General features: G+C 35.8%; 1 protein-coding gene across 1 annotated transcript; it reads left to right on the top strand.

The window, feature by feature from the left end:
- The first annotated feature begins 7,264 nt into the window (after nucleotides 1-7,264).
- Nucleotides 7,265-10,317, top strand: LOC125212816 (cytokinin hydroxylase-like). The gene is made up of 5 exons (XM_048113079.1): nucleotides 7,265-7,607; nucleotides 7,666-7,892; nucleotides 7,965-8,206; nucleotides 8,295-8,670; nucleotides 9,754-10,317. The coding sequence occupies exons 1-5, from the start codon at nucleotides 7,325-7,327 to the stop codon at nucleotides 10,174-10,176; spliced, it is 1,551 nt and encodes a 516-aa protein (XP_047969036.1). The 5' UTR covers nucleotides 7,265-7,324; the 3' UTR covers nucleotides 10,177-10,317.
- Nucleotides 10,318-13,397: the final 3,080 nt, after the last annotated feature.

Below are 13,397 nucleotides of genomic sequence, written 5' to 3'. Positions count from 1 at the left end.
AAAAATTGAATAAGAAGGAGGGGCTGAAACTTGAAATCGCAAAAGGAAGTTTTGATAAAAAAAAATGGGCTGTTAGTTGCTTCTTGAAGAAGAAGATGAGATAAGGCTAATTAAACTAATAGTAATATGGTAAAATTTGCAAATGTCAAGTCCCCTACCTATAGGCTAAACCTATACGTGGTCTACTTATATTAGTATGTTTTAGTGTTTAAAAAATGTGTAATTGTTCCACTTTAATTTACTATTAGCACATGTTATAAAAGATGATAACATGAGATTCTAGAAGGTTTTGTTTTGTATGTTAAATAAAGAGAGAAAATATCATTTTTATATTAATGTGAGAAAGAACTTTTAAAAAAAATGGAAATGTGACATTTTTTACAGGACAAATTAAAAGGAAAAATGTGAGTCATGTAACATCTATTATGGAACAAAGGGAGTATTATTTAATGATGTGGACTCCATCCATTACAAATAACACTATTTCAACTAGTTATCAATTTATATCTCATATTATATCAATTTCACTTTAAAACTCGTGTCATCGTAAAAATCTCTATTTTTTAAAGACGAAAGAAGTGTATGTCAACTAAAAAATTTACTGTATAGCCCCTCCCGAAAAATATTTCTGCGTCCGCCATTGTGGCCAGCGCCACCGCCGCTATGGCTATCAACGTTGTTGTCACTGCCCCCGTCTCTCTCTCTCTCTCTCTAGATTGGGCGAAGAATAAGATTGAGATGATGGGAGACACTGAGGATTTGAATGTAGTATTTGAATTTTAAATTTAAGGCCGTTGTGGCAGTATTTCGTTTTTTATAGCTTTAGTTAGTATTTTATTAGTTTATTTTTATAACACTGAAACAAAAGTTAGTTTAAAATGTCTGCAAATTTTTATTCCATTATTTACAAAATATAACAAAAAACTAATTAAATAGAAATTTGAAATTAAAGAAATTATACGTATAATTTAATAACTACTTAGGGAATTAATTAAGTTGATGAGAACAAAGTATTATAGAAAACGAAGTATGAGCTAGTAAAATAAAAGAGATTAATTGTATTGATTTTGCAAAATAAAGAATAATTCAACTATGAGACTATTCAAAAAGGATTATGACTCAACAATAATGGGATAGAGGAAATATCATTTTTATAGATTCTAATCAAATTTATTCTACAAAATTATGGTTAAGGACAATGATTTTTTCTTATATTTCTTGGAAAAATAAAATCAACTTCTTCTAAAGTGAAGCTATAATACAAGAGTTTTGTCCCAGGTAGAGTCTCGGTTCATAATTAACTATAACTAGAAAAGAGACGTCACATTCTACTAACTCAATCTAATCACATTTCATTTAAAACTAATATATACATGTGTCGAAAAAAATTAGACTCATGTTCGAGGACGGGGAAACATATTTTAAATTACATCCAATATTGAAATAATCTTAGCGATGGAATGATCTAAATATTCCAATTGGCACCATAGTATTACTCAATTGATATCAATATTATGGAAAGTAACAACTAAAAATATTACTAATTGTAAAGTTGTAGTTTTAGATTTAGACTCTCCATGCTAAATTCAATTAGCCTTCGATAATTCTACTAATTAAGAATAATTAACAATAGACCATTAATCAATTATATTAATGAAGAAATAATCAGATTAGACAGTAAGAAATAAAAAATTCAATAAACTTATTTAGATTAAAGAATCCCCTTTCATCTTATTTTCTCCGTTAACTTTTTCGTTAACATTCATCATCAGGCCAGTTTGAGTCCATCTAAAGGTAAGAACATCAAACTAAAATTAAGCAAAATCCTATATACTGCAACTTTGCGTTTATACAGCAAGAGTTCATGGATTTTTATAAATAAAAATAAATTATATTAAATTTTATGTGGCCATGCGACCAATGCAATGGAGTTTGGGTGATTATCCATGAATGAGGCAGAGAAGCACGCGGTCGGTTTTCAAAGCTTGCAATGCTGTCAAGTGCCTACATTGTTGTGCAGATGCTCTTAGTCCAGTCTCTTAAACTCACTCCAAAAAACATAATTTCAATCGATCCGTGTGACTTCTAAGTTGTAAGAGCATCCCCATCCGTGCTCTTAGCTAAGAGCACGGAGGTGGGTCCGGACCCACTTTTATTCCTTTTCCTTAGCTAAGAGCACAACACCCACATCCGTGCTCTTAGCTAAGGACAAGCTCAAGGGTCCCACCATTCTATTATTCAATTTAAATACTCCAATTATTAAAAACATTTCTACATTATAAAAATACATTATAAAATAAAAATTACATAATTAAAATCCTAAAAAATACAAATTACATAATTAAAATACTAAAAATAAAAATACATAATTAAAATAAAAAATACATAATTAAAATCCTACAAATTAAAAATTACAAACGTGGAAGACTATTCCTCTAACCCCAATTGCCTCTTGAGACCCCGGATCAATTGCTCATGTGTTGCAAGTTGTTCCGGAGTCATGTGAGACGTATCGGTCATATGAAGTTGACTCAAGATGGCCCACAACGAGTTGGTCGGGGGTGGAGGAGGCACAAAGGGAGCGCGGGCGGCGGCGGATGGAGTCGGGGCGCGGCGGCGGGTGGTCGTCGCCTTCTTCCTTCCGACCGGCCGGCGGGAACCGCTCGGGCCAGCGTCGGGGCTACCCAAGTTAGTTCCGACAAGCTGGGTAGCCACATCATCGGAGGAGGATAGAGCTACCGACCTCGACCATTTGCTGGAGGAGCTGGAGGAGGATGCTGCTATGCCGCCCCTATACTTCGGATGTTGGCGCCCCTCCCGCCAACAATCGAGGTACTTGAACGGTTTGTACTCCTCCCGTTGGTATGCCGCCAAGGCGGCAGTGATGATGTCGAGCTCGTTCGTGCCGCTCCCCGCCGACCGCTCTTCCTGGAGGTAAATCCCCTGGAACTTCCCGATTGCCTCGTTGCATCTGTAGATGCAATTGCGAACCATACTATCATTGCGATATATGGTTCCCGCCGGCCGGGTTTCATTATAAAGGCGAGTGATGCGCCACCAATAAGTTTCCCCGGTTTGGTTCGTGCCGACGTCCGGATCGTCGGAGACTGCCAAGTAGGCTTTGAACATCGCCATCATCTCACCCGGAGTGTACGGGGTGCGGGTGCCACGAACAGGAGGAGTAGAACCGAAGTAGGAGTAGGAGTAGAGCTGTTGCTCCCTCCCGATCCGGGTTCGGGTGCCCACCCGAACCCGGGGCGTTTAGGTCGTGCAACGGGTAAGGACGGTAGCCACCCGGAGCTTGCGAACCTTGGGTTTGAGGAGAGGCCGTAAATTGGGTTTCCGGACTATATCCGGCCGGAGTCGAACCAATCGTGGTTCCAACCGCGATTGCCGGAGGGGTGATCGCCGGAGCCGGACATTGTGTAGTGTGGTGGGAATTTAGATGATAGAGTAGGAGGAAAAAGATGAGAGAATGTAGATGATGATAGTATAGATAATAGATGAGAATGTGATTTTTTTTGTGTTGGAGTGGGGATATTTATAGATGAAAATATGAATTTTGGGGGAAAAAAATTGAAAAATTAATTATAAGTGGGTAGAAAACGGATATATTTTTTTTGGGAAGAGGGAAAATATTTTTTTTTATTTAAAAATATTTTTTAAAATAAATTTTGAATTTAAAAAAAAAAAAAAATGAAATTGCCAACGGCTATGCCGTTGGCCAATCAGCAGCTGCCACGTAATTGTGCTCAGCGGCACGGACGTGCTCTTAGCTAAGAGCAGCGCCGTGCCGCTGGCACGGACGGACAAGCTCCATCGGCGGACGGACGGCTTGGTGCTCAGCGGCAACGCACCGCTGCGGATGCCCTAAGGAGCACATGAGATTAATTAATTAATCTACTTGCAATTTAATTATTTAAGTTCTCAAAGCACAATTCTAAATTAATTCTCGCAATTTCCAGTCCAACAATAAATTAATCTGGCCCAACCTTTGAAGTCGTATATTTCCTCAGTACAGATGGAAATTTTTTGCCACGAAATTTAAGAAAAATGATAATTATTGAGTTAAGTAGAAATTATACATTAGGAAAGACTTATAAAGTACTCCCTATGTCCGCGAATAGGAGTCACGTTTTCCAATTTTTGTCCGTCCGCGAATAGGAGTCTCGGTTCATTATCACTATAAATGGTAAGAAGACCCCACATTCCACCAACTCATTCCCCTCACAAATCATTTAAAACTAATATATACAAGTGATACCCGTATTTCACTAACGTTCTTCCACCCACTTTTCTTAATATTTCTTAAAACCCGTGCCAGAATGAAATGGAACTCTTATTCATGGACGGAGGGAGTATATGAGAGAGTAAAAAAAGAAATATTAGATGTTTCGTTTTTAGCTAATACTCCCTCCGTCCCTGAAAATTTGTCACCTATTTCCTTTTTCGTCTATTTCTAAAAATTTGTCACATTTCACTTTTACCATTTTTGGTAATGGACCCCACATTGCACTAACTCATTCTCACTCACATTTTATTTTAAACTAATATATAAAAGTAGGACTCACATGTCACTAACTTTTTCAACCCACTTTATATTACATTTCTTAAAACCCGTACCGGATCAAATGGTGACGAAATTTAGGGGATGGAGGGAGTAACAATCAATCACTTACTGTGGGACAATCAAAAATGTTAAAAATAACTTGCGATGGAACGGGGTATATATATTTTTATATTATTGTCCATTTTACAAAATTTATCATTGTAGATGAGTGATTTGGTGTAAAAGAAATAAAAGTATTATGTTCACAAAGACTATTAATATTGAAGATTTCAGCTAAACAATGACTTCTAAGGGTGATCACCCAGTTTTTGGTTCGAGTTTATGACAAAATTGAATTCAGCGGGAAAAATTAAAAATTTAAAATCAACATAAATTAAATTAAACTGAACCAACCAAAAAATCAAAATTGCATAAATATATATCTCAAAACTCGAAATCCAAAACTTACATAAAATTATTTCCTCCGTCCTATAGAAAGTAAAAGAGATGAAAAAGGGCTGTCACAAATGAATATGGACTATTTCTATAAGACATACTAGGGATGTCGAAACGGGTAACAGGTCGGGATCGGGTATTCAAATTTTGGAATTTGTGGGTATCGGATATACCTGATACCCGAACAAGTATACCCGTTAGTCCCGACAATTACCAGATTGTTTATAATTATATTAGAATTTTGTATGTCATCATTTAAAATTTTAAATATACACTCACAACACTATTTTCTTTTTCTTTTATACTTTTTTTTATCAGAGTTAAGTTTATTTAACTTTTATAATCTTCTGATTACAGTTACACGTACCCATACTAATATAATTTTTAGAATCTGCATTTACATATTCAGTAACATACTAATCATATACATATATTATGTATATTATATAGTAGAAGGTTTAGACTTTAGATATACATACATATACATGTATATATGAATGATTGGACACTCATTACTCATCTTTGGACTTTGGATTATTTATTTGTTTTAAGATGAATTCATCTAAATAAAGGATATTTACGGATGATTATCAACAATTGAGCATATTATAACAACAATAATAAGATTTAAAAAAAAAACAAAAAAAAAATGGTCGGATCGAGTATCGGGTAATACCCAACACAGTGCGGGACAGGTATCCGGGACTGCCTTTGAAGCTGAAATCGGTTGTGGGTACCCGTAGATATCCGTTTCGACACCCTTAAAACAGAAAAAAAAAAAGAAAAAAGAAATATGACATGTTTTTATAGGACAGAAGGGAGTATATAACACATCCATCCACAACCGTTAGTTTTTATTTTTCATTTTGGGCTCTCCGTGTAAAAATTAGTTACCTCGGTAAGTTTTCATTTCTTATGGAATGTGCCCAATTTTCAACTTACACATTTTCGCTCTGACTTGTTTATTAGTTTTAGTATTAAACACTTAGTGTCATCCACCGCCAATTACAATTAAAATGTTCATAAAATTTGAATATCACAACATCCTTATTTAAAAGCACCTATATAATTTCTATTATTTTCTAATATATATACTCCAGTAGGGTACAGCAAAGTTTCGTTTTCGATGATCCACAATTACTGCATTTTTTGCTATTTTTGATAATGGACTTTAAATTTCATTAACCCATCCTATTAATATTTTACTATAAAATTAATACTTTTCCCATCCTAAAAAAAATAGACTAATTTGATCATTTTGGATCGTCCCCTAAAATTAGACTAAGTTTAAAAGTTTTTACCAATTGCACACCACTAATTATGTGGACCCCATAAACTACTGATACTACTTTTTTCCCTTTCTCTTTAATTCATCTTTCTCTTACTTTACCAATTTCACATTAAACATGTACTTCCTCCGTCCCAAGGTATTAGACCAACTTTCCTTTTTGGGATGTCCCAACATATTAGACTAATTTCCTTTTTTAGCAAAAAGCATCTATCTTATTTTATTCCCCCACCTACTTTTTTCTCTCTTATCTTCCCTACTTTTTCCCTCTCTCATACTTTACTCTCTCCACTTTTACTATTTAAATATCAATTCCTTAAATGATGTGCCCAAAAGAAGTGAGTCTAATACTCCGGGACGGAGGGAGTATCATTTATAAGTTTGTTTATGTTTTGTGAACGATGGTATACTATATAAAAGTATGACCCTCATACTAACAACCTTTTTTTTTTTTCTCTATTTCCACTATATTTCTTAAAATCTAAACCGAGTTAGCTCATTTCAATTAATTGTAAACCAAGGGAATAGTACTATTTTAAAAAATTGGATATTAATTTATCTAATTTGTATATATCAAATTGAACCGAATAGAACCAAACCAAATATGAAAACAAACAAATAATATTCAAACCATATAATACATATTTCCCCTAAGTAAAAAAAGTTGGCATCTGAATCATATTATGGTAATGTTATTTTATTAATTTAATACACTTTGTACATTAAAGATGATACACTTTATTTTTTTTAGTTTGTCCATAACTCATTATTAAAACTAAAAATCCTTTTATCTCTAATTTATTTACTCTCTCCAAACTTTATTCTTTCACATAATATAAAAATGCATAAATCTCTTGCCGCCCAAGAAATTGGTCATCTTTCTTGGGACGAAGGGAGTAAGAAATTTAGATTGGTGGTGATAGTAATATAAATATTAGAGTCACGGCAGAGCTCTCTTAGCCTGCAGACAACCAGTCGCAGAGTCTATAAATACTCCATATATGTACGTGGTGTAGAGAGAGGGAGAGAGAATGGAATTGGTAGGATGGATGTGTATGGGTATATGTATGTGTGTTTTATGCGTGTTGAAAGTAGTCCATTCAAGCATTATATGCTACTGGGTGAGTCCTCGACGCATTCAGAAAATAATGGAAAAACAAGGTGTGCGTGGCCCCAAACCCCGCTTTCTCCTCGGCAACATCTTAGACATGGCTTCTCTCCTCTCCCAATCCACCGCCAACGACTGCCTTTCCCTCCACCACGACATCGTCTCCCGCCTCCTCCCCCATTACATCCTCTGGTCCAAAACATACGGTACGTACGTATGTAGTAGGACTACTATATCATTTGCTAATTCATTCATTTTAATCAGGAAAACGCTTCATATTTTGGAACGGAGTGGAGCCACGCCTGTGCCTCACCGAAACACACCTCATCAAAGAGCTTCTCTCCAAATACAGCAGCCTCTCTGGGAAGTCTTGGCTCCAGCAGCAGGGCTCCAAGCATTTCATTGGCCGCGGCCTCTTGATGGCTAACGGCGACGATTGGTTCCACCAGCGCCATATCGTGGCTCCTGCTTTCATGGGCGACAAGCTCAAGGTTCATTTCCTTCATTTCCTTCTTTATTAATTACTCCTATATACTTACATTATTAGTATTATTGTTGGTCAGAGCTATGCAGGGTACATGATTGATTGCACGAACCAAATGCTGACGTCACTGGAAACAGCCATCGCCAACGGCCAAACAGAAATCGAAATCGGAGAATATATGACCAGACTCACCGCTGATATCATTTCCAGAACTGAATTCGACACCAATTACGAAAAGGGGAAGCAAATATTCCATCGCCTAAGTGTTCTGCAAAATCTGTGCGCCAGATCCACCCGCCATTTGTGGTTTCCTGGCAGCAGGTATACCGTATACCAATCAATAATCTTTATGTAGTAGTAATTAAGATAAAAACAAACAATAATAATGGTGAGTCCTGAGTGTGAACAGATTCTTCCCAAGCAAGTACAACAGAGAGATAAAATCGCTCAAGACCGAGGTGGAGAGGCTGTTGATGGAGATCATACAGAGCCGCAGAGACTGCGTCGAGATCGGGCGGAGCACCTCCCACGGCAACGATCTGCTCGGAATGCTGCTCAATCAGATGCACAACAACAAATCCAAATCCAAATCCAATCTGCAGCTCATCATGGACGAATGCAAGACCTTCTTCTTCGCGGGCCACGACACCACAGCGCTGCTGCTCACGTGGACTATCATGCTCCTCGCCACCAATCCCACGTGGCAGCACAGAATCAGAGCTCAGCTTAACCAACTCTGCAATGGCTCCCCTCTTTGCGTTCACCACCTCTCCAACCTCACTCTGGTATTTCTCATTTTATATTTTACAAATTTCTCAATTTTAACAAATACTACAAACTAAAAATAAGTGAGTTTCGCACTTCATTTATCTCAATTTTCTATATTTCTTATTTTTCACCAACATATGCCATCCACTAAGTTGACTATTCCTCATGGATGAACAAGGGAATAATATGAGCTTATGAAATTTTATCTCAAAATAATAATACAAAATAGTTAAACAATTCTACTAGCAATATGACATGTCACGTGGACAAATGAGTCAACATCAAATAAAACTTAGGTTGATCAGAATAATGTGAATAATTTTTTTATTAAATTATTGCCCTGGAATTTCACTTTTCATAAAAATCTCGCCTTAACTTTGTGTTTGCGTACAATAGTCCACAAATCACTTACTATTATTATAATATCGTGTCATTAATTTTTTAATTTTATCCTGTACCACATTTGAACTACATGAAGCTAGCGCAGCATGAGCTGGATTTCTTAACTAGGTTTTCTTAAATTGTGAGCTAGGACAAATTTTTATTAGTGTTGATAGCTTTCATATTTTCCATTTCAGATAAATGCTCATTTAGTGATATAAACTTTTTTGTTGCTAATGGACATTTTATATTCTATATTTGAACTTCTCCCCCATATTAAACCAACATTTCATTTTTATAGTTTTAATAACTCTAGTGCATGTCACTGTATCATTATCTTAGGCCACCATCATAATACCAATAGTTTCTTTAAAAATATTAAGCCCAAGAAGTAACATTTTGCTCTTAAAGTAGATTTTATTTTGATCTAATACTTTAACTTCTCAAAGGCTTTTCAGTGCATCTTCAGCTGTTAATAATAACAAACACCTACTTTCGATAGTGCCCTTGATATATGAATTTATTGAGTGTCATTTTCGTGTCTAAAATCCATCCACGGTTACACAATACCTAAGTCACTTTCCGATCACATGTATGGATTCTTAAATTTTCCAATAGTGTACATTGTTAAAAATCTCTGTCATCTTTTCCACATCGACTTGGTGATGATCTATCTCATCTGTACAAAAGTGAATAACCATCTCCCTTGTGACATGCAGTTAAACATGGTGATCAATGAGTCTCTTCGGCTGTACCCTCCGGCTTCGCTTCTACCTCGAATGGCGTTCGAAGACATAAAACTCGGCGATCTTTTCATTCCGAAAGGGCTATCGATATGGATTCCGGTGCTAGCAATCCATCACAGCCAAGAAATATGGGGGAAAGATGCGAACGAGTTCAACCCGGATCGATTCGCATCAAAATCGTACGCAGCAGGACGCCATTTTATTCCATTTGCGGCCGGGCCGAGGAATTGTGTGGGGCAGGGGTTTGCCCTAATGGAGGCCAAGATCATATTAGCAATGCTCATATCCAAATTCAGCTTCACTATTTCCCCAAATTATCGTCACGCTCCCCTAGTTGTGCTCACCATGAAACCCAAGTATGGAGTTCAGATCCTATTGGAACCCATTAGTGAGTGACCTATGAGAGAATTTTGTTTATTTTGGGAAGGTTTTTTGGGAATATAGAGAGTTAATTATGCTTGAGTTTATATTATGAGATAATTAAGGAAGTGGAAATAAATGGCAATAAGTGAATAAGTTATTCACTTTCATCAAAAATATATATCATGCACTTTAATTTTAATATACACTACTCGATACAAAAAGGTATGAAAATTTTTATTATAATGTTGAATTTATAAATTGAATTATTTAAAATTAATATAAAAAGGTATGAAAATTTTCCTTTGCCCTACCCCATACAAGATGATGAGGAAATGAATTGCATTGTTGCTCATTTTCCATTTTAGAGAGTGACAAGATTTCGGTGGAAATTTGTGATTTTCAAGATATACATATCTTTTGAAGTCAAATCTCTCTATAGGTTTAGATTAATTCTACCAGGGCCTATTTTTGTCATCCATTAATACGTTATATTATGATACAGTATTAGAATCTAATTATTAATCCGTCTAAAAGCTCTGAGAGGTACGTATCAAGCAAAACAAGGCAATGATCCTAAAGTTGACAGAATTCTTCATAATGGTTTATCTAGTTTATTTATGTTGAACATATTTTATTTTGAAATTGTTTTATTTTATTAGTCTTGGAATAGCTACACATTTAGAATTTTATGGTTTGAAAGTAACTGACTCTAAATGTTATTTATCTTTTATCTTGACTTGGATTTACTTCAAAGAAATTTTTCAATAAACGGACTATGTAACCATTAGTTGGGTAATTTTGATTATTTGGCCAATAACTGATTGATTTGGTGTGTTCTACTAACAAAATATGTTTGGGACCAAGTGTGAAGATGTAAAGGATGTTACGAGTTTTTGTAAATGTAATGTTGAATTTATAAATAGAATTATATTAACAGTCAATGAAGTTAATACAATTTTCCATTGGCCCTACCTCATACAAGAAGTAATGAGAAAATTAATTGCATTGTTAGGTTATTACAGGATAGTAACAATCCATGATATCATCTGCGGCTAGGCATATGAATGCTAATTGGAGTTGTTCAAGTTCAAGTCATGCATTTTCCAAACAACACAAAGTTGTAAAAGTTGGCAATGGCATCATGTAGAAGGTGAACTCAGTGGTCCGCTGACGAGTCAGCCGAGTTGGAGGCATGGTGAATTCAGCGGTCCACTGAGTTTGTCCAACATATCTGATTCCAGCCAGAATTCAAAATTATTTCATAGATCTTCGGTTATTCCAAGTCGATTCCAAAGTCATCAAGGAAAATTTTTATCCCTGTAATTAAATACCCCAATCAAGATAATATACAAGAAAAAGACACACCACGTAATTAAGAAGATACAAAATTCAATTAGAGTACAAGCTTCAATCATTCCTCAAAGTTATATGTTGTTGAGTTCATATAATATTTATAGAATAGATATTGATTATGTACTTCAATAATTTTAAAAATAAATTGAGTAATTATGAAATAAATTACATCTAATTTTTCAAAAGTTAAAATCAAATCTTATTCTAATCTTTCACTAAAATAGCTATAAGGTTATACCTGTGTACACAGAAAACAGCATTAATTTTTTAAAAGTAATTAAAAATTGATAATAATATAAAATTACTAATTAAACTTATTATATTAGAGATGTCACCTTCCAAAATCATAACCTTAAAATATAAGTATCTTCCACATTATATTACTAAGAAATTAGTGATAGCTTAAAAAGGGTTTATGCTTTACCCTTGGTTATGCTAAAAATAATCATTGTTTGATTCTTCTTTTCGCCCTAATTAACAGATCAATTCCTTGATTTATTCCTCTTAACTTGGCAAATAGTTGAATAGTGCCAATTCACAGCCACGTACTCCATCATCTGCCTACCACCAGTCTGGATTCTACTCTGTCCACCACCACTAATTCTTAGTATTTTTCATTTCTCGATCGACCTATTTTTAAGTTCGAAGTTATTATGCAAACTAGATACAACCGCTAATTAATTCATATTTTAATCACAAACTCAAACTATAAATTGATTATAAAAATCGAATCTAAAACGTTTTGATTCAGCAATACCCACTTAACCATTTTAAGAGATATTTTTACCGGCTTTGTTACATAATAAATGCTTTAGTTTTCGGTAAACTGATACTCCCCCCGTCCACGAATAAGAGTCCCGTTTTTTCATTTTTATTCGTTCACAAATAAGAGTCCCGGTTCATAGTTATCATAAATGATAAAGAGACCCCACATTCCACTAACTCATTCCACTCACATATCATTTAAAACTAATATATGCAAGTGGGACCCCTATTCCACTAACTTTCTCCCACCCACTTTTCTTAACATTTCTTAAAACCCGCGTCATTTAAAAATGAGACTCTTAATCGTGGATATATTAGAAATGGGCCACTCACCCCTTAAAAGGCCTCATAAGGGGGAGGGTTGTCCACACTTATATAGATTAGATTGGATCATCACCAAGTCGATGTGGGACAGAATTGAGAGAATTTAACACGCCCCCTCACGTGTGGGACCGGAAAGGACATCGGTCTTCCATCACGTGGGTAGGCAATGCTAGAGAACCATCATCGATGTCGGCCGGAAAGGACATCGGTCTTCCACTCGTGAGGTAGATAAGAGATAAAGAGAAAACCATCATCGACTTGGGCCCGCTCTGATACCATATTAGAAATGGGCCACTCACCCCTTAAAAGGCCTCATAAGGGGGAGGGTTATCCACACTTATATAGATTAGATTGGATCATCACCAAGTCGATGTGGGACAGAATTGAGAGAATTTAACACGCCCCCTCACGTGTGGGCCGGAAAGGACATCGGTCTTCCATCACGTGGGTAGGCAATGCAAGAGATAAGAGAGAACCATCATCGATGTGGGCCGGAAAGGACATCGGTCTTCCACTCGTGAGGTAGATAAGAAATAAAGAGAAATCCATCATCGACTTGGGCCCGCTCTGATACCATATTAGAAATGGGCCACTCACCCCTTAAAAGGCCTCATAAGGGGGAGGGTTGTCTACACTTATATAGATTAGATTGGATTATCACCAAGTCGATGTGGGACAGAATTGAGAGAATTTAACTGAGGGAGTATATATTACCATAGAAAAACAGATTTGAGGTCCATTTACTTTTTCGTTCCTATTGAGATAGGTCCTTGTGCAATTTGCATTTTAACACGCTTTGATATATTACACGC

The sequence above is a fragment of the Salvia hispanica genome, chromosome 3 (assembly GCF_023119035.1).
Source record: "Salvia hispanica cultivar TCC Black 2014 chromosome 3, UniMelb_Shisp_WGS_1.0, whole genome shotgun sequence".
Lineage (NCBI taxonomy): Eukaryota > Viridiplantae > Streptophyta > Magnoliopsida > Lamiales > Lamiaceae > Salvia > Salvia hispanica.
The sequence above is the reverse complement of the archived record's forward strand: the minus strand, read 5'-3'. Positions and strand labels throughout refer to the sequence as shown.